Source organism: Rhodnius prolixus, unplaced genomic scaffold (genome assembly GCF_049639745.1).
Source record: "Rhodnius prolixus isolate KJV_2025 unplaced genomic scaffold, Rpr scaffold_11, whole genome shotgun sequence".
In the NCBI taxonomy this organism is placed as follows: domain Eukaryota; kingdom Metazoa; phylum Arthropoda; class Insecta; order Hemiptera; family Reduviidae; genus Rhodnius; species Rhodnius prolixus.
This window is the reverse complement of record NW_027411625.1, coordinates 6,951,540-6,972,905: the sequence shown is the minus strand read 5'-3', so window position 1 is coordinate 6,972,905 and position 21,366 is coordinate 6,951,540. Positions and strand designations below refer to the sequence as shown.

The 21,366-nt window shown below is 34.1% G+C and overlaps 1 protein-coding gene across 4 annotated transcripts; it reads left to right on the top strand.

Moving 5' to 3' along the window:
• The first annotated feature begins 4,154 nt into the window (after nt 1–4,154).
• LOC141459390 (nonsense-mediated mRNA decay factor SMG8) lies at nt 4,155–21,322 on the top strand. Of its 4 annotated transcripts, XM_074138427.1 has the most exons (24): nt 4,184–4,358; nt 4,440–4,602; nt 4,697–4,837; nt 4,916–5,038; nt 7,489–7,640; nt 8,598–8,732; nt 10,371–10,475; nt 10,548–10,675; nt 11,023–11,079; nt 11,151–11,201; nt 12,117–12,182; nt 14,278–14,319; nt 14,401–14,448; nt 15,181–15,284; nt 15,635–15,859; nt 16,123–16,316; nt 17,222–17,419; nt 17,507–17,637; nt 17,860–17,976; nt 18,093–18,303; nt 18,790–18,893; nt 18,983–19,157; nt 20,100–20,270; nt 20,807–21,322. In XM_074138427.1, exons 4-24 carry the CDS (start codon nt 5,015–5,017, stop codon nt 20,913–20,915), a joined length of 2,547 nt encoding a protein of 848 aa, XP_073994528.1. In that variant the 5' UTR covers nt 4,184–4,358; nt 4,440–4,602; nt 4,697–4,837; nt 4,916–5,014; the 3' UTR covers nt 20,916–21,322. The 4 variants fall into 4 exon arrangements, with proteins under 4 accessions (XP_073994526.1, XP_073994527.1, XP_073994528.1 ...); XM_074138425.1 differs by lacking the exon at nt 4,697–4,837 and having other exon boundaries at nt 4,155–4,358; XM_074138428.1 differs by lacking the exon at nt 12,117–12,182.
• Nucleotides 21,323–21,366: the final 44 nt, after the last annotated feature.

Here is a 21,366-nt window from a genome sequence, read left to right as displayed (position 1 = left end):
TCAAAAGCCTTTTATTTCAAATAATGTCAACTATGTAATAACCAGGAGTTAAGGTAAGTTTAATTAGTAGTTAGGCGAGTTAAAAGGCACAACTTTAATTAGCAGTTAAGTACTAATTATCGGCTTAATTAAGCCTATCGATTTATTTAGTAAACTAATATTTTGAATACAAGTGTTAATCTTTCTTAAATATAGTACAAATAATTCCTACACTTCCTTATAATCTAGAGGAAATGAAGGAATTTACTAGCCACTCATTCAGTGTTGTCATCGCTGTTATATCCAAGTCTAAAAACCCAAGCATTATAATCGGTTAAAAAAAAAATGTATTGGCACTAGATACGAGGTGTGTTCAAAAAGTAACGGGAATTTTCGTTTTTTGAAAAAAATATTTATTTATTCATCTACATTAATATTGTCGCCTTCAAAGTAGTCCCCTTCGCATACAATACACTTGTGCCAGCGCTTTTTCCAATCCTCGAAACACTTCTGAAACTCGATCTTTGTGATAGCTTTCAGCTCTTTCAGCGATTCGCTTTTAATGTCATCTATGCTTGTAAAACGACGGCCTTTTAATGTTCTCTTTATGTTTGGAAATAGAAAAAAGTCACATGGAGCCATGTCTGGCGAATATGGAGGCTGGGGCATCGTTAAAGTTTTGTTTTTGGCCAAAAATTCACGAACAAGCAATGAAGTGTGAGCAGGTGCATTATCGTGGTGCAAAATCCATGAATTGTTTTGCCACAAATCCGGGCGTTTTTTTCGGATTGCTTCACGCAAACGGCGTTGAACTTGTAGGTAGTACTCCTTATTGATTGTTTGACCTTGTGGCAAGAATTCATGATGCACTATGCCATTAAAATCGAAGAACACAGTGAGCATAACCTTCACATTCGACCGCACTTGTCGAGCCTTTTTCGGTCTTGGCGATCCAGAATGCCTCCACTGGGACGATTGAGCCTTAGTTTCGACATCATATCCGTAAACCCATGTTTCGTCACCTATTATAACACGTTTCAGTAGATCCGCATCGTTGTCGACTTCATTGAGTGACTCTTGAGCAACTTCCATTCTCCGCTGTTTTTGTTCGAAATTCAACAATTTTGGAACAAATTTTGCTGCCACACGTTTCATACCCAAAACATCCAAAAAAATTTCATGGCATGAGCCAATTGATATGGCAACATCATCAGCGACTTCTCTGATTGTGATTCGGCGATCGTTCATAACCATTTCTTTCACTTTTTTCACGTTTTCATCGGTTGTTGATGTGCTTGGACGTCCAGGTCGTTCGTCATCTTCAACGTTTTCGCATCCATCTTGGAAACGCTTATACCACTCGTAAATCCTTGTTTTACTCATAGCAGACTCACCATATGCCTTTATTAACATTTCACACACTTTATTTCATTTTTTACGCAAAATTTAATACAAATTCTTTGATCCATTTTTTTTAACAAACAAAAATCGCCAAGCTCGAAAAACACGTCTAACCTTAACGGCTGCCACTTAAGAAGTAAACAATGAATATTACTGAAAATTTTATCGTACTTCAGGGGCATGTGTACCAACATAATAAAAAAAAAAAATTTACAATCAGACTCTCCAAACCCGCGAAATTTAAAAATTCCCGTTACTTTTTGAACACACCTCGTAACTCTGTATATTGGTAAAAATGATTAGCACTAGAGTATAATAAAGGCAATATTTTCAAAGATACAACTGAATTTTGCCACTTAAGAAAGAAATTAAGTAAAGGTAGTTTGCGACGTTTATCATTTTTTAAAAATTATGCTGAAAGCCAGAAGTTCAATATCATACTTGGACAATTTAATGAAATTTGTGTAAAAATTACATGGTACAATTACAGTGGCGAACATATCTAAAATTAATTTAAAACAAACTAATTAAATGCGGGTTATAACGCAAGATAAATGATAGTCCACATCTGCTGGAAATGAAAGAAAAGAAACGTCAAGAAATAATATGAATATCTCGCTATAAAAACTACAAGCAGGTTAAATCATCGACAGCAAGGGAAGCAAATACATCCCTTTAAGTAACGCAAAATCATCCTCTGATATGACGAAGGCATGAGGTTAAGTCTTTGGTGTACTACTGCTATAGACAATGGCGCCAACTTGAACAAAATATTGTGGATGTCCAAGGCAATGAAAAGCAAAATGCCCTGATAAGAAATTTGGGGTTCTTTAGAGAACAATGAGCAGCGAGTTTATTCCTGTGCCTTGAGGGTGAAGATGCTAGTCCCCGCCCCCCAAGAGTTGGGCCCCTGACTTTATTGTCCAAATCTACCAGATGTATTTGATATCTGTATAAGCCTGATTCTTATAAGTAGCAGTCATATTAAAATCTGTTCTGAAACTGGTGGATTTAAAAGCAAATAATGCACAGTTTTCTTAAACTTTTTTGGTAATGATTTAAGGCGCGTCAAACATATGAGGTTATTGGCGCCCGGAGCTTTTATTAGAGTACTGCCGGCCTCCGGACAGGATTCTTTCGTTACATTCAACACTGTTCATCATCTGATAGTGAACTGTAAGAAGCTCCTAGGAAGAGAAAAATCTAAGGGTCAGTAGCTGAATTCGAACCCGGGACTTCCACATGGGAATCCAATACGCAAACCGCATAGCTAATCTCTTCCCTCTTTAACGTATTATTTCAATTAAATAACCATCCTTTCTTTTCTATTTTCCTTCTAAAGAAACGTAAAACAAACACATCACCTAAGAAATAATTTTTTGTATTTTTGCCATCAAAAGTTGTATTGCGTATTTAATAATACATCAAATAATCAGGGTAAAATCAGTAATAAATTAAACTCGTATTTTTCCAAAAATAATTAGCAATAAATAATTGACCGATCACAATAAAGAATAAGTTTTGATTCGTTGACGAATCAATAAGAAAGAACTGTTCATTGGTTAAGTTTACATCCATCATGTGACTTCATCAAGTAGGATGCTCCTCTTCTTATGAAAATTTGCTTAAGTACTCGGCACCTAACAAGTTGTGTCCTTGACATAACTCATTTTTCCTTTTCAGAATTTTATCTTTCCTTCCTGTTATAAAATAATGCGTCAAATTTTTAACATTTGCCGAAAGACTAGTGCTAATATCGAAGTACTGAATAAATAGAAGAAAATGGAAATCATTTCTAGCCAATAAAATGACAAAACTTGCACAAAAACTAGACGATAATGAAAGATGTACTGTTAGAGCAAAAATAAAAGCACGATGTTTTTTTGTCAACATAATAGAAACAAGTTTTTATTCAACGTTAGCGAATGCAGAACAAGATACATTTTCGTCGTCAATAAAATCTTAAATAATGTTGAAAGCATTGCTAGAATTGATTATAAAAGTGTTACATTGCAAGAAAATCGTAAGATCTTTTAGATGAAGCATACTTGAAGTTAAAAAGTATTGTAGAACTACATATGTAGTATTGTAGTGGTGGTTGAAGAATTAGAGGAAAAATATTTAGTTAACTTGGTAAACGATTCTGGTGAGAAGTCAGTATCAGCCTATCAGTTGTTATCTTTAACAAAAAGTCATCCTCCAATTGGACGAAAGTGAACTTAAATTACCCCAATTATTTACTCTCAAAAAATTTTAATAATATTAGATTTTTTTTTTAGCTTATTTCACTAATTCTCTCAAATAAAGTGGATTTATACTTTTTGAGGAAACTAAAATCTTTACTTGTACGCTAGTTCATTTTACCCAAATTTTTTGTTTTCTTGAAATTTAAGGGAACTAGACGTTATTTTGGGGGAACATGAATATTGAAAATTTTGTTTTTAATTAATTTTAGGGACGTTGAAAAAACAAAGAAGTAGTACATCATCATATATGTAAATATCAATTTAAAAGAAATGAATTAATTTAATGTGATTTAAATAAAATCGTTTTATCTTTTTGTGATTTTCGGCCCCCTGTGTCAGCTCCGCTCAAATGATGTATTCTGCCTTGCACAACCCCGTTAAAGCTGAGTCCAAAACATTAAAGAAATGTCAACGCATATATCAATAAAATAACAGACAAGAAAATTAATGGCATCCTGTTGTAACTTTCAAATAGATACTTGTAACGGACTTCTCCAGGATCCCGTGACATTTCTGTTGTTGTACAACCTGTTCTTCTGAAACCTTCCCATGGCTGCAAACTGGTGCACAGTTCAAAATACTATTTAGACAGTATAATGAAGCAGTTCTCAATTCTAGTTTGTATTTTGCTCATGCATAATATTAGTGTTTATTTTTCAAATAGTGTTTAGTAGCTTCAAATATAAAAATGAAATTCGCCACTTTTGGATTGCCGCTCAGAGATTATGAACGGTAATATTGTTAAAAATGTATATGCGTAATTTGTATGTGTTGCACTCATTTATTTCTGATCATTTTTAATTTTGTTTGTAGAGTGTTCATGGAAGAGGACTTACAAACACAAGTAGTAGTTGTAGCAGTGATAGGAAAAATGTGTTTAACATCTCCTGGTTCGGTACCTCCAATTTTTTCAGAACTTATAAAAAATCAGAAAGTAGAAGACAACGATTTTCAAAGTGAAGGGCAGAATAATTTAGTAAGTATTTCGTTATTAGGATAACTTTTTTTAAAAAAGATTTGGACTATTTATCTGAGTCTTGGTCTTTTTTTTTTTTTTTTTTTTGCGCCAGAGGATAAAAGTGGGGCCATTTTTTGGAAACCCAGTTACTACATAACTAGAAAACATAATAATAAAAACATTATTTTGAAACCTATTTCCACTATCTTTAGAAGGCGTCGTTGCGAAACCGTCACGCCAGGACATTTTAACTGTAAACTATTTTTTTTTTTTTTTAACACCCTACTATTTTACGAAATGGTGCAATCACTTATTACATATGATGTTTTAGTGTCAGATTGAAGGACGTTACCTACAAGAAGATAAAATTCTACTCTTGAATCTCATTGGACCTTTTCATACAGCCCATCTACTTCAGTATTTCAATAATATGAAAAATGAGCTGAAATCAAAGGTATTATTCCTAATACATTTTTTTATATTACCTACTCAGCAATCTATTATCTCTATCTACTTTTTTACGACTCTTTATGCTTTTATGGTTTATATCTAAATAACTAAGAGTTGCAAGAGATCTTTTTAGTTTAGATAGCAATGAAGAGGAACATCACAGTGAAATAATAATGTTACAGCCACGTTAATCAAAAGAAATTTAATGATTAATATGTATGTACTCCCATCTGTAGTTGTTAATTTTAAATAAACTGTAGTCGTATTGTTTGTCTAAAGTATTGATAGAATTTGCAATTTTAGAAAAAAAGCTCAATATTGTAAAAAATGTTTTTCTTCTTTGTTGCTAAAGTCAGAATAAATGGTGATTACTCCTAGGAATTCCTAATAAGCGGAGGTTTTTTGCTTATTTTTCTTCCCGCAGCATTATTTAACCTCTCTTTATTACTGCAACAAAATAGCTCCGAACTCGAAGGATATTCATCCGAACTTAGGCAGTGATTGGCATCTGCGAACTAAGTCGTTTTTATTAGATAGTTCCTTGAAGGCATTAAAGGAATGCTTCGTTCAGCTAGATGAGTTTGAGTATAAATAGTAGATGCTATCCTCCAATAGGGCGGAATTGGTATAGTAGTTGTTAATTGTTCGGGCTTGTATGTGGGAGATTCCCCAGTTCCGAGTTCTGTGTGTAATGTATTAAGTATTAATAATAGTCAAGTATGAGCCTCCTCCCCAATCACGACACCTACTGTTTTAGTTAGACGTTAAGCGATTACTTTACTTTTACATGTCTCCAGGTAAGTGGTTGTACGATATCGATTAGTGAAGTTAAATAATATAGATTTTTCAAAATATTTTGAAATTAGAAAGAATAGGATCCCTTATTGAAGATTAGTTATGTATTTATAAAATAGTCATTGCACTCGTATTAAAGTATGCTTCAATACTGAATGAGAACGAAACAGTCACCTCGGAATATGGTTGCCCTATATTTTTGGCCTGAAGTGGGTTAATGGTATTTAGAAAATTGCAAGTGCCCTAATGTAATAAAGCTTTCAACATTGCCAGATATTGTTGCGGGAATAGAAAATTGGAATGGCTGAGACATGAGAGAAAGGATAGGGATTAAAAGTTATAAGTAAAAAAAAAGAAGGTAGAAGAAAGGTTAGAAGTCCTATCAGGTAGAGACTTAATGAAGTGAAAGAAGAAAGCTGGAAATCAATTCTGAGTCGACCAAGAGCCTTCAAAGACTATAGACCAAGAAGAAGAACCTGTAATATTAGCAAATTTTCTTGAACACATCTTAAAATTTTCATTGATCTTGGGATGTTAATTGCGTATAACAGCAAATAAAATTATTAATTCGGTACACTTTTGTGGAAATGTAGCAAATAGTATTGAACTAAATGCTCTCAAGTGAGTGAGTTAGTTGATATGGATTAATAAGTTCAAAATTGGTTTTGCACAGCCCGAAAGAAAATGTGAACACTCCAAATAGATCTGGCTTAACGAAAAAAAAAAAAACTTAGGCGGACTAGACAAGAAAAATTCCAGTTTTAGAAAAAGACGAAAAAAAGGGAGTTAACTCAAAAATTTGAAGTGGCCAACGTTACGTGTTAGTTAAGTTTATAATCATTATTTTATTAGTGTTTATCGTTTCAAGATGTTCAGATGAATTTGCCAATAAGCATGAATTACTTCGCGACTTTGGGACTTATTATTATCCATCTTATTCAGCTTAGGTCTGCCATCTTTCGTATGTAGTCCAGCTTTTCATAACATCTTAAAGTTCTTATAGTTATCTTCGCCACCTGGTCAATCCAGCTTAGATATTTAGTGTCGATGTTGGGCTGCTTGGTCTTTTTTTTTTTTTTTTTTTTTTTTTTTTTTTTTTTTTTTTTTTTTTTTGCGCATCAACAGCTTGGTCTTGGTATATTGCTTTCTGTTAGTTCCACATTTCCGAGCCGCATTCATACGTATTGAAGGTATTCACTGCGTAATCTTTTTCTTTCTAATAACTGTCATTGTTCTTAGTATAGCCCACGGCAACTGAGATTTACCATCGAACAGGATATATGTATAAAAGTATTTTATAAGCCCTTAATTTAGTTATCGTGGTTTCAGTTTGCTCCTCATGTGCTTTTTTTTTTTGCGCAACGACTGCTGAGGTCATTAGCGCCCCCTCATGTGCTTATTGAGGCCACATTTGTATTCATTAGCTGACCTAGTCCAATATTTTATTATCTGATCTCACGGGATCCCAAATAAGTAGATTCCCGCTCATTTTCAAATACTTGCATGCCTAATTTTTAAGGGTTCTGAAAAGGTCGTTTTGTGCTCATCTCCACGAGTCTCATGCAATCTACCCAGCTTTTTAATTGTAGAGAGCCTTTTTTCCAGCAGAAACATCTTTCTATAATGTAAGAAAAGTGCTGTATTAGTAAACTGTTTCAGGGATTTTTAAACTGTTGGAACAAGTGCGAAAGTGAGTACGGCAAGATGTTACTCTTTCTGTTTTCCATGTCACACATCGTTATCTACACCACGCCTTCCACTACATTAGATTTATTACTGATACAACTTCTCAAAGTTATTAGTTTTGTAAGGTAAGTAATATGTTTGAAAATGAATGGGAAATTTTTAATAAGAACGATTATTTTATCTATCTCAGCGTGCTTTTATTGTAGAATCGAATTTTCATCCATCTTTAGAGATCTATTGTCTTTAAACAGTTATTTAATAGAAGTAAAAAGAAATGGAAATGAGGTTTTCGTGATAAGAATATTTAATTTTAAAATTAAATTCTATATGCTGGAGGTTAAGCCAGGCTACTTGTAACTGCGTCTTAGGTTTTATTCGAAATTGAAATAAGACTGTAATTATATTAGCACGAATTCAACCAGGGATGCGAAGCTCAAAACTTGACGTGAAGCTCTGTATTTAAAATATAAATATTTTAATTGCAACTCTTCCAGACAAGTAAACTCCATACATTGTTTTGTTTCATGTACTATATGACTGTAACATTTTCGGATCAGTTTAACATTTTATTATTATTATTAGTGAAATTAAAAAATGTATTATTAGATAGTTGGACGTTAGGCCACACCTGAAAAAAAATAGGCGAGTACATCTATAAAAATATTTAAGAGTGTTAAATTAATTTTCCTTTATTAATAGAGAGATGAAACATTATGAATAAAAAATAAAATGTAATAAAGCTTTACATTTGGATTAATATTGTTCAAATTCACATTGTGTACTAAGCTGCATTGTATCAGTGAGTCGCCATTTATCTGTTAAAATAAGTCTCCACACCTTTATTATTGATAAGTTAAACTGCTAAAAAAATATACACGAATCTTTTTCTGATGCTTTAAATTATAAAAATAAATAACTTAGAATGAGCTGCAGTTTTATCCATAGGTTTATTTTAGACCTAATGGAAAATGCTACAAGAAAAATTGTGGTGCTAAAAAGGAAGTGGTGGGCATAAATACTGACACCACAGATTATGAGATTCTACTAAACAAGATTTTTATTGAAATATCTATGTATTTTAGACCTAAATACCAAGCTGGAATTACGACGTTATTGGGAAAGTCGACCCTTCTAACCGATGATTGGATTTACCATGGACGACTATGCACTCCTAGACTTCTGTTTCTTTTTACCAACTGCCCGCAAGATATTCTCATGTAAGCAATAAGATGAAATATATTAAATATAAGCTCTTATCAGTTCACAGGACTCCCAACTCTATTTCAATAAGTCTAATCACCAGATTTTATATTTCTCTGCAGGTAATAGATTATATTAGATTAGAATAAAAAAGCGGTACGGGACCTATGTCCCATGGCACCGTAGCCAAAAAGAGGCTTATTGTCCCCTCCCCCACTAAAGAGGGGGCGGACTTTCCCTACTAGTTCTCAAAGAGCCAAAGGTTTCATAGCGCAACCACTCGATTGCGACGCAATCGAAAAAATCGTTTCTGGTAAACCCTAGCAAGAGCCTCCGTTTCTGGGGGGTTCAGCGTTTCCGCTCCCTCCAGGAACGCTCTCCTGTAGTCTCACCGCATCCATCTTAAGGTATGGCACAATACCGCCCTTAAGTGCAGAACCAACCGACGTACTTTCCTCAGAAACCTAAGGAACACCACTAGCTGGTGATTTTGAATTTTTATTTTCTATTTTTTTTTTATTCATTTTAGTCCAACATGAGGTGGGGATCAACAGTCACCTGTGACAGAATCCCACTACCACAGGAAGGCTACATTAGAGTGGGGTTTCACCTGGTGTTCCTAGGTGATCGTTACCGCACATATTTTATATTTTACTACCTGTACGCATTCAGCCTCGACACGAATCCCCATCTCAGCTTGGGTAGGGATCTAGGAGGGTCAGGGGAGGGAGGGACAGGATCAAAGGAGGGATAGAAGCAAGGATTAGCTGTATATCACCACTAAGCCCTGTGTGTACGGTGTAAATGTATTGGGGTGTTACAGTGTATGTTGCTCATGTTCATGTTGTTAGGCTGGGATACCCGCAGGGACGCCAAGTACCCTGAAGAAGTGGCTAATCCACTTCCCCCTACGGGATCTGCTGGTAATAAATTGTGCACTAATAAAAATGAAATGAACTGTCATTGACTTATTTATTTCTTCGGTTGTGGAGTTTTTTTCAAAAGAGAGGCTTGGCCATCGCCCTGAGCTTCTTTTCTTTCGCCTTGATCTGTTTGTTTTTGTAATTCTATATTTTTCTCTCTCTTTCTGTACTAGAATAAGAAAAGGTGTATTGTAATCGCGCAGATTTTTAATATTTAGTTTTCAATGAAAATAATTTTGGAATCATATAGTCCGAAATTCAGTTGAGAACTTTTCTCGATCTCTACTCATATTAATTCAACTGTAAAGTTAGTGGTGTCGTTATCTTCTCCATATAAGTTCATTTTAGGCTATTTTACTTTGCAAAGATGCGGTTAGGTGAGTAATATAGTTAAACAGTATTAATCCGTGGCCTTTTACACGGCAACACCTTAAAACAATCTTTGCCTGGAATAGGAAGCGATATGTCAGAGTAATGCTGGCCTTTCTTTCCTTCCGCCCATGATTTCACGCAATTTCAGGCGAACACTTCTCAGAGCGTTGTTAAAGTTTCCTGTACCATTTAACGTTTCTCCACCCTATTAAACCGAATTTTACGCCGCTTGTCAACATTTTTCGATTTTTTTAAAGCCTCATTATTTTATCCCTAATGTCGATGATTATTGTTGTTTCTATGATTATTGATCTAACAATATTTCAATAATTTTTATTTCTTTTGAATGCTGGTTTTTAGGGAAAGAGATGATGAAAAAATTAGAAGAATTAAAAAGCTAGAGCATGCTCTCGAGGACCAGATATACCTGACTTTAAGAAAAAGTCGGTTAGTGAAGAACGTGTGGTGGGTATATTTAGCACTATCGCATAAAAAGTTGTAATAAAATTACTAAATGTCTTTTTGAAATGGTTGCAGTAATCGAGCATTTTTCTCCATCGCTCCCAACGATGAATTTGTTTTCATCCAAAACTATGACGTAGAGACGGTGAACAACGAGAACATAGTTGACGCAATAATCCGAAAACTGGAGATGTTTGATGTTGGTATGTGTGCCATGATATATTTGTTGCCTATTAGTATTTTTTAATTATATCATTTTATGTATTGGAGATGATATTCAAATATGAATTTGTCATCTCATTATTATTTCCAAGTATCCTGCGTTTTTTTATTTAATTTGTTTTGATCATTATGCTATCACTTCCATTACTAAGTTTTGAAATGCATAAACCGTAAGTGCACCTGCATTAAGATTACTATCCATTTTTTTTTAATTTTATTTAATTTTTTTTTTTTTTTTCTTTATGTACTGAGCACACATTAACGTTTATCAATTTTATTTTAAACATTTTCCTGGAAAAATTGGCTAATTTTGGTTTTAATTTTTCAGTTGGCAGCAGTATTTGTTCTGTCCCAGAAGTATCTCGAGTTTATCAGGAAGACCCTTGTGAGTTGCGCTTATTTATATTTTATTTTGCAATTCTTTTTTTTAATAAGTTGGTGTATTTCTTCTCACAGGGTGCTACTATAAGCCGGATGAAATTAGTTACATTCCCGTTGTGTCAACAGGTAAGACAGCCAACTATCATAATTTATAAGTAATTATTGTATTCATATCATATAAATATTATTGATTATACTCTCCTAGCGAAGCACTAAAAAATGAATAAGTAAAGGCAGGTGAAAAAAAAAAAAAAAAATTGGGCACCTTTATTATTTGTATACGAATTCAAGGAGACATGTCAGCAATTTTTCAGTTCTTGTTCAGCATCGAATAGCACGAATTGAGTTGACCCAGTTCAAAAGAGCAAAACTGAAGAAGTATCATTTCTCAGATGTGTCTTGATTGTGCGATCAGTCATCAAGACTGCAAGATGTAACGTCAAATGAGTCCTTTTCAGGACTTGCCCGAGAAAAAGTAAGGCGCTTCCCTAACGTTACTCTAACTACATTGATAAAGTCAAGTCGTGCAGTTTGTTGCTGAATAAGAACTTTTGGGTCTCTAATGACAGGCCTTCATGAGCTCCAGCCAGCTTTGCTCAATCTTCTTCGTGCACTCCATTAGCTTCCCTGAACTCCATAAACCTCATGAAGGCATTGGGATGATCTGCAGCACTAGTGGCAACTAATGGCAGATTCAAAAGTAAGGATTTCAAAATCCGTCATATCTTGGACGGCATACTTTGTTACATCATAAACCCTGTATTCAAGCCTAATAGGTTAAGGTGAACTTGCACCTGTACGTAGTACTTAAAATTTAGATATTTAAATATATTTTGGTAAAACGTTTTTTATTGTTAACTGAAAAAGCTGTAAACCTTAATAGTGTAAAGTAAACGAAAAAGATCGAATTTATTTATGTGTCATTAATGAATTGTCAGCAAAACCAGTTTCCCTTGAAAAGTACCCGGAAGCTATATTAATTTTCTTTAAAATAAAAATTAGAGAAAACATATAAACTAAGTTAGATGTGTGATATTACAGGACCTATTTATTCAGAGATGATGGAGCACAACTTGATCGATCCAGGAGTCCACATTATAGAACCTGGTAGTTGTTTCGCAATATCTTTTCATGTAATTTAGTTTAGTTGTGAACCTCATATTGTTCTGTTTCTTTATCTGTTATGTGGAAACGTATTTAAAAAATAATGGGTTATCTGGAATTTCGATTGGGAAACACTCCGATGTTTGATACTCTTATACCCAGATGATGTACTTATTCCTGTACTGATCTCCGTTCCAAACTAATCTTAGAACCTTTCTTCTTAAAACAATCACTGCGTAAATACCAGTAATAGATAAATCATTAAATTCTCAAAATCCCATAAAAGTCATAGCAGTAGTTCTGCTTTGAATTATTAAAACCTTAGCACAGGTCGTACTTATAAAGATTTAGAAGAGTATTTTAATTATGGAGTTTCCTTGAAAGCAACAGAGCAAGCTGTTCTAAAATCAACAGCTATCAGTGGAATTCTTGGTTTGTGTACTACATTCTGTTTATTAAATCGGAGGCTAGAATTAAATCAGAAGTCTGTCATAATGACAACTCATCTCATATTTAAGCACTAGGGGACTAAGCACTAGTTTGGAATCAGGTCACTTCAACTTCTTTAGAAGTTTATATGGATTGCCGCATTGCATTCTCTTTCTCTCTCTCTCTCTCTCTCAGTTGCAATACGCCAAGAAATAGAAGTGGTGCATGCTAGATATAAGTTGTAGAACTAGATGTACAAATTGAAATGTATTTCTCTTAGTAGATTTCCGTAACTGTGCATTTGTAACTTTGTGAACAAAACTGAAATGTAATCCTAACGTACAGCTGGTTAACATAGTAACTGTATCAGTTTTATTGTACTGTTGCCGACACAAGATATAATTTTAAAGTTGAGAGAAGTAATATTTAAAGTTTTTACAGAAATTATCTTGTAAAAAGAAGAACTTGAATGTTTGATCGTTGTATGAATAATTTTATAAAATTTATTTTTATCCTTTTTCTAATTTAAGGTCAAAATCTGTGGTGACTAACGCTCATAATTGTGTAAGCGCTCTGCCAACTAATGGCAGATTCAAAAGTAAAAGTAACGGTACTGAACTGCGCATGTACTCAAAATAAATAAGCCACAACTCCGACCGCAATTTCGAAGATTCTGAAGATTGACTTTTTCCTTAAACCTAATCTTTCAATAAAAATAAAATAAAAAATCTTACCATGATACAAAAAACCTTGTTTCTGTAACTACATACACGGAAAAAAAATATTTGTTTACAAGTAATAATAAATAACATTGTACTTAAGTAGAGATGCGTTGCCTTCTTTTTCGGGGCCCAAATTGCAGTTTTTCCGGATGTTTGTCGCCCTCCAGTGACATCTTTTCTTCTCTCCGTTTCGTATTTCTCGTTTTAGGTTTAAATCCCTCACTTGGCTATATTACCAAGAGCTCCCCTCTGTTGTAATTGAAATTTCATCAACTAGTTTTCCCTCGATGTGCACAGAAAATTTGAGTACAAAATCCGGCAAAGCCGATTGAAAACGGAGATAAGTTGTGTTCACTTTTTCACCAGCACCACCGGTGGCTAATTCATCCTTCACACTGTGCTTTTCTCTCACACACGCTTTCGGCATGATTACATCTGATGTTCCCTATCTTCAAGTTTATTATTTATCTCCCTGAGTTCAAGTTCATTTAAGACATTTGTACTAAAACATATATTTGGTTTTATCAATTAGGCGTACATTTGCCATTTGTTTAATTTAAAGTTATTTTGTTTGAAATTTTAAAATTATTTTAATGTAGCCAATTTTTATCGGTAACAACCAACATTGTTCACTTCGTCTAGTTAGTGCGCTCTACACAGTTGTACGTTCAAAATCAGTCATCAAATCATATCAATAGTTTTACTCTTTAATTGTTACATTGTTTATGTAAAATCATATTTTTATATTTCCAGAGTGCCCTGTAAGTAAAACTTATTATGTATTTTATTGTATGCGCACACTATTCAATTATTACACCAAATCAAATCAACGATTTACCAATTAAATACTTTGCTTTATGCTTTGAATTTGTTTCATTTTTATTTCAAAATTTCATCATGACCTTTTTATAGTGTAGATTAATTATTTTATTTGTTATTTTTTGTAGAATTCGACGACGCTTGCTCTGAAACCTCAATATCTGACCCTGGTAAGCCGGGAAGTTTGAAGTATTTCTTCCCGTAATAAATTTGTTTGCTCTGATTAATACAAACTGAAATATTCATTTCAGGTTGTGAAAATTCTTCAACGTGTTGCTCTAACAAAACTTCTTTAAAAGGTAAGCTTATTTACGCAAACATATTTTCATTTACTTCAATTTCATTCCATATGTAGTAATCCAGGTTGCTACTGAACACTAGCTAAGCCAGAGATAGCTTTTCTCTAAAGATCCACGCCTTCGCAGTGCCTTCAGTTTCTCTAGATGCTTGTACGATTTTGCAGATGCTTGGAACCATCTCTTCTCGGTTTTTTCAATCTCCACATTCTGTCACCCATCTTCAGCCACTCCACCTCAACATCTGTTGTCACTAAAACCTTGCCCGATGTTTAGATCTTGTATTATCTAATTGCCACTGTAGACACTATGGGACACGGTGGCGTAGGATTTCTTTTTTAAAATTCGAATAATTTTAGGTGACCTTATAAGACTTTTCGAGGGCTTATTCTGTGCAGGTGCCTCATTCAGGTAGTCTTTCCAGTTTTATTTAAGAATATAAACAAATATTTGCTGCTTTTTGAAATTATGAATATCTCGCTATAAGCGCCACGTTGGCTGCAAAGGACAAGTTGATTGTGAGTACTTTCTCATGGTACTTACTCGCGATTATATTCACTCTCTCTAGGACCTAATTAAATGGAATTGAATCATCTTATGGGAAGTTTGTCCGATAAAATGATTAGTTAACTGAAATCAATTTCTGCTGGTCGGATTTTCAGATCAATAAAGAAATCAATTTCCAACAACTCTCAATATTCCACTTCTATTAATTTTTGTATCTCTGTGTTTTAGATCATACTTTTAGAGCATTTCTGATGAAACATGTCCATAAAGCACATACGGAAGGTTTTTATGATAATATGGGCAAGTACACAAACATGAAGCCATTTTTTGAGGTACTTTTGGATAAGAATATAGTTTTTTCATTTGCTAGTTTGAGACACCACGTGATGCTCAAAAACTTCACGAAATTTATTTATTATAAATTTAACCTTCATTAAAAAAAAAAGACAATTCCCTTCGGTTTTATTCACTCTGTACCATTTCAATTCCATTGAACCTGATATATGTTAATATGAGGAAAGTAAACATTCAGTTTCTAGTCATATAAGATTCTTATTTGTCAGCCATTTCCTGTTTATCTGCATAAAATTTTCTTTAACAAAATTTAGGAACTTTTTTCATCTTTCTGAAATTCTGTCGGTGGTATCCATTTCATTATCTTATCATTATTTCGAACTGACAGGTACCGACTTTGGAAAACTGGCTCATAGCGGCTAACATCATTCTCAAAGATTTGGATGAAAGTTTGACAGAAAATCATCCTGGACCATTAGCTGTTTTGGAAAAATTTCTGGGGACTGAATTACAGTTCAGTGTTTCCCGATGTATTAAGGTTATGCCATTAGCCCTTGCTGTGTATCAGGAAGGACTTCCTGCTCACTACGGCAAGACTTTGCACGAGAAACAGGTATGATCTTTTCTAACCAAATGCAATTTATACAGCTATATACTTACTATTCTGTTGTTTTCAAAAATTACTCTTCATGGAACAAATTTAGTTCCAAGAGTTAAGAAGGACTATTTAATCTTGTTATTCTTGTATTAAAACAAAAAGAATTATAAAAAGTTGAGGTAATTTTCGTAATGCACAAATAGTTTTCCCGGAAATTTTTCTCTAGCTCTTATATAAATAAGTAAATAAGTATATATTCAGATATTGATATGTTTTAGACTCGAAGAGCCGTATCAGTATTGGTCCACCATGCCAGAGGACCAGAACAGCAAAAGTATATTGCTCAGTTAAAAGAAGAGTGTGAAAAGATTTGGAAAAACGGTCGCCAAACATGTGAAGTGCTTAGTATATTAAAAAATCCTTGCTGCAAACAATTACATCACAACGCAAATCCAAGAAATACAGCTTATGAGTATGTAATTTTATAACTGTAATTAACTAAACATGCTGTCTGTTCTCAAATACTAGCAATTTACTACTATTCTGCCTGTAAAATGACCCACTGCAGCAATGTATGATTAGAGAACAACACGTACTCAACTAAAAGTATAAATTAATGTCTTTTTGCTTAAATTTTTCAAGAACTTTTCGCGTCCCCACCCCCCAAAATAACAATCACCGAGTTCGAGAAATGTAGCTGCAAACGGACCTGAAAAGGCCGTATCCTTATCCCCCTTGCGTTTTATTTTGCAGGCAACCCCTGAACTAATCCATAGAGGTCGCTAGCGCACTCCTTACCCCATTTGTCCATCGAAGTTAAGACTACCAACTCTTCTTACTGCAAGTGATCTCTCTCAAGAGACAGTAACCCGTTGTAGTAATTCTAGGAATAATTTAATTGTAAAACCTGCTTGTTTGATTATGTAAAAGGTTTTCATTGCCAGGTTTTTCATCTGTACGAGGAAGTACAATCCCTACGTAGTTCCCATACCACTTAACTTGGTGACTGCCTGACAAGCCAAGCGATTACTGGTACAAGCAGAATCTAGTGGACCTCAATGTCCATTGCGGTTCAAATAATATAGTGTTCGATAAATATGTGAATTTAGATCCGGATTTCAGGTACAGATTCCCTGTAATATTGGGTAGTTTGATGTACCCAAATTGATCAGCAATTGATGTTGATTTCAAGCTTGTAAACGCCCAATAATGATTGATTATTATAATCAGTGAGTATAGTAACTAATGAAAGAGTCCGAAGGAAACCTGGAGATTCGCACAAAAGTGTTAAATGTTTATATTTATGTTACATTTAATGAAGATAATGTTTTGTTTTTTATGTAGTACAATACATGTTATGCAAAGTCATCCTTTCAGGGTGGATAGTGACCATTGGAATGGTATACAGTACATTTCAACTTGTAACTGCGGTGTCACTCAAAACACTCGTGCTGATCCATTCACAGTTAGAGAAGCTAATTTTGAATTTTACTTGGCCGTTGGTGAAGAATGTGGCTGTTCAAGACTTGATAGAATAAATTTTCCAATATTTCAACCTAGTACACAGGATTATAAGTATTTCACATTAAACATTTTGAAATCTGATCATGTTAATAAAATTGTTTCGTGTGTTTAATTTGTTCTTCTAATGTAACCTTCCAGGGCAGCTGATGTTAAAAACTACGAATATACTGCACCTGAAGGTTCACATCACTCTGCACAAGAGGTATCTAATATGTACCACGATGTACCAAATACTCGATCAACTCAGACTTTAAGCATTATGAATATTGGTAAGTCAAATAAGTTGAATTAATTTCTGATTTGAAACTTGCTCTTCCAGAGTTCTCATCATGTCCGCTTTTTTATTTTATTTTTATTTTTTTAAGCAGCATATGCTAGCAAACGCTAAATGGTGTTCAAACATTAAAAAGACACCCGTGATTATTTTAATTAGTTATTTTTCATTTGGAAAAAATTGAATACGGTAGCTTGATTGTATTTTGATTAAACAGGCAAACTTTGGACTGGCGAGGATCAGGCCGCGCTGACCAATGCCTCGCCACTATCACATCTGTCCGATCAAGAGAGTCATCTCGTAATTAACTACTTTAGCAACCAACACAATGGTGGTTAGTATAATATTTTTTGTTTCAGAAGAAACTTCAATTAAAGAAATATATACATTCCTTTCCTTCTCGTAATTTGTTTTCGATTTATTTTATCTATAAAATTGGAATTTTTCCAGACAAACATTTGGTACGTCAGGCATCGACAACTGAATACCTGCCCGGCATGGTGCACTTAGAATCACCGTTAGGACTATTACCACAGTTTCCTTCATGGTCTCTAGTGTGTCGAGGCCCGTCCAGTCTCTATTCGCACAATCTCGGCCTCCATGACCAGCCAGCCTTTTTAGCGGGCTCCAACTATCTTCTACCCTGGGATGTAACACTCGGGTTTGTATCTCAAAATATTTGTAGGAACATTTCGATGGAAAATCAGTGTTATCATGAATTAAAATACTCAGTTGAATATAACATATCAGAGATATTTTCCGTCAAAGCCTGCTTAATTTTTTTGTAACGATCATTTTGTATTTGCCCACATCTTGGGGATGTTGATTAAACAGTGTAATATTCAGTCTTGGAAGTATTGCAATCGAAATCAACATACGTAGAGTGAAAGTACAAATACAAAAAAATAAAATAAAAAAAAATGTAGAAAAAACGTTGGGTAAGAATTTTACATCAAATTAAGTGTACCTTCTTACCCCCTAGTTAGAGAAAATATTTTTTTAATCGTGCCGGCCTTCGATTTTATTTAAAACTTATCTGTCTCACAAGACAAGCATAGTTCATTGAAAACAGAAGGTAAAGTACTAAATATTTAGCTGTACGATATACTTACGACAAATAAATAGCAAAAAAAAAATGTGATTTTAGGGAAAAAGATTACTTCGTACCAGTAGCTCCAGAAGTCATTAAAAGAGCTCAAACCGTTGGTTATATGGCCAAGAATTTTAAGAAACTTCAACGTAGTCCTAAAGGTTGGTGTCTTATATACCTACAAAAATTATTGTACGTAACTATATTAATGTTCTTAACATTATTTTAATTATTATAATTTTTTCGATAGATTTAATCACAGTGAAGATATTTATTGGGATTGAATATGAATGCATTCGTGGGCACAGATTTATGAGTTCAGCACCTGGGAAAATGTTAAAAGCTTCGGGAAGTGGCATGGTCAAAGAAAATGCTAGTAAAATTACAAAAGGAAATATGCCACTTTATTTACCATGCCCTTGTGGGTTAGTTATTTTAAATTGGTATTCAATATTTTAAATTTTATTTTGTTTAAAATTTATAGGCTTGCATAATGGGAAAATTGAATTTGTTTCTTCAGTCTTTTCTCTCAAAGCACAGTGTCACAACACATGGTATTTCATATATGTACAATTTCCACTTACGGTTGATTAATTGTAATGCTGATTGATACTATTCATAATGCTTTTGTCTTATGTTTCTGTACTGTCTTTATTTAGGCGTAACTAGCTACGTTTTGGTGCACTTGCCCAAAATTCTCATTTTCATTTTTGTGACTGCTGTTATATCAAGAAGAGGAAGTACGGACTTAATTTGTTGACTTAGGTTTCTTCTCTATATGCCTTCTAATGAATTTGAGAGGAGAAATCTTTGGTGGTCGTTGGGCATAACTCTGGGGAATTCCACTTCTTTGACCCCAGTGTTGATATAACGACTGTTATATCTGTGCTGTTCCGAGAGAACTCCTTCACTTTCTGCCCTTAGTGATTTTGAGCTGGAAAGGTAGATACTTAGGATCAGCATGCGTCTTATTACTCCCTATGCCTCTACTGATAAAAAAAATATATAAAATAAAAAAAAAGGTACACCTCCTAGCTCTTGCCGGTAAGGTAGCTGACCTCGGTTCAAGAACGGGTGTTTTTGGAAACTTAATTAATCCGGTTTTACGCCTTTTTATTAGGATTATTATGCTCGGAAACAGTGTCCAACTTAGTATAGTCCAAGCCCCTGTACAAAATCGCTGGGGCAAAGAAAATTATCTCTAATATCCTGTTTGATTGTGTTGCAATGTGAGGTCTCTGGCAGCTGAAGATCACCGAAAATAAACAACGCACTCAGATCCCATCACTGTATTGCGGGTATCGGAGACCCCGTATTTGTGAACTAACTATGATATCATACCTATTTTGTTAACAATCTTATTTCAGGAAAGTAATAGCGCAGTTGATGAGGGTGCACATAGTAACTCCTAAAGCGCCAGTCCATGTGACAATAGATCCTAAGGTTCGGCCGGCGCCAAATCCATGTCCTGTATTTGTGACTGCTAATCAGAAGCCTATAGCACTCTCACAGAGTGCCTACTGGGTCTTAAGATTACCGTATCCTTTAAATATTTTCGTAAAAATTTGGTGGGGAAAGCGAGCACATTTATTATTTTCGATGCTGCGTTGCTTGTGACGTCCATTCAAAATTATATCAAACAGAATAGGGCAAAAAAAAAACGAAGTATGGCGCACTAGCTGACGGACGTTACTATGGATGTTAAAAATTGAAGGATGCATTTTTTTGTTTCTAATGCGCACATCAGGAGGAATGCTCTATCTATGTTGCTTTGTTTTGAAAAATAGCGTCTGCTTACCCTTAATTTAAAATAAGAATAACAGCAAATAGATTTAAAACTCATTAATTGAAGAATGCTTTAAGGAATATGACAGTTAATTGCTAAAAATGGCAAGGCCTTTTTTTTCTGGGAAAAACGTCTTGATTTTTTTTCTTTCTTATGCTGTTTTCATTTTTATGCTGTTAAAAGCCGAGAAATGGCCATGTTGAATTCAACTTATATAATATAAATTAGTTGGAAAACATTTTATGATGTCAGAGATTTTTTTTCGTTTTCCTTAACTGAAGAATATAGATTTGTTTATGCAACAGACAGAAATTGTTATGCATTGCCGCCGCATCTAAAAAAATTGAAATATGGTGAATTACTTGGTCCCATGTATGGAATTAGTCAAATAGAATAAATCAGCCTTTTCTGTGATAAAACAGTAAAAATTTGTAGTAGTGAGTGTTGAAAAAGTAATTTATGCAAAGAACGCTTGAAGCTTTAGTTCCGAAGATGAATGGACAGCAGTGTTTTAAGTTGATTCGCCGGAACCATCACCAATTTATTCATCTAGTTGTGCACTTAATCGACAACAAAGTGCATTTTATTCAAAGATGTGATGATCTTGAGAAATAAACAATAAGAAGTCAGAGAGCTAAAACTCTTGATATTACTTAAAAAATACAATACACAATTAAGACTAGTCCACGGGCATCAAGTTGGAAAGACAAGTTTTTCTGTCACTAGTACTTCTTGTCACTGCTTAAGTTGTGTAAATTTGACTTCAATTTATGGTCTCAAGAGGTTGCAGGAGGTGTTAAATTACATTTGACAATTACATAAAAACAGATAAAAATATAATCTTTCAG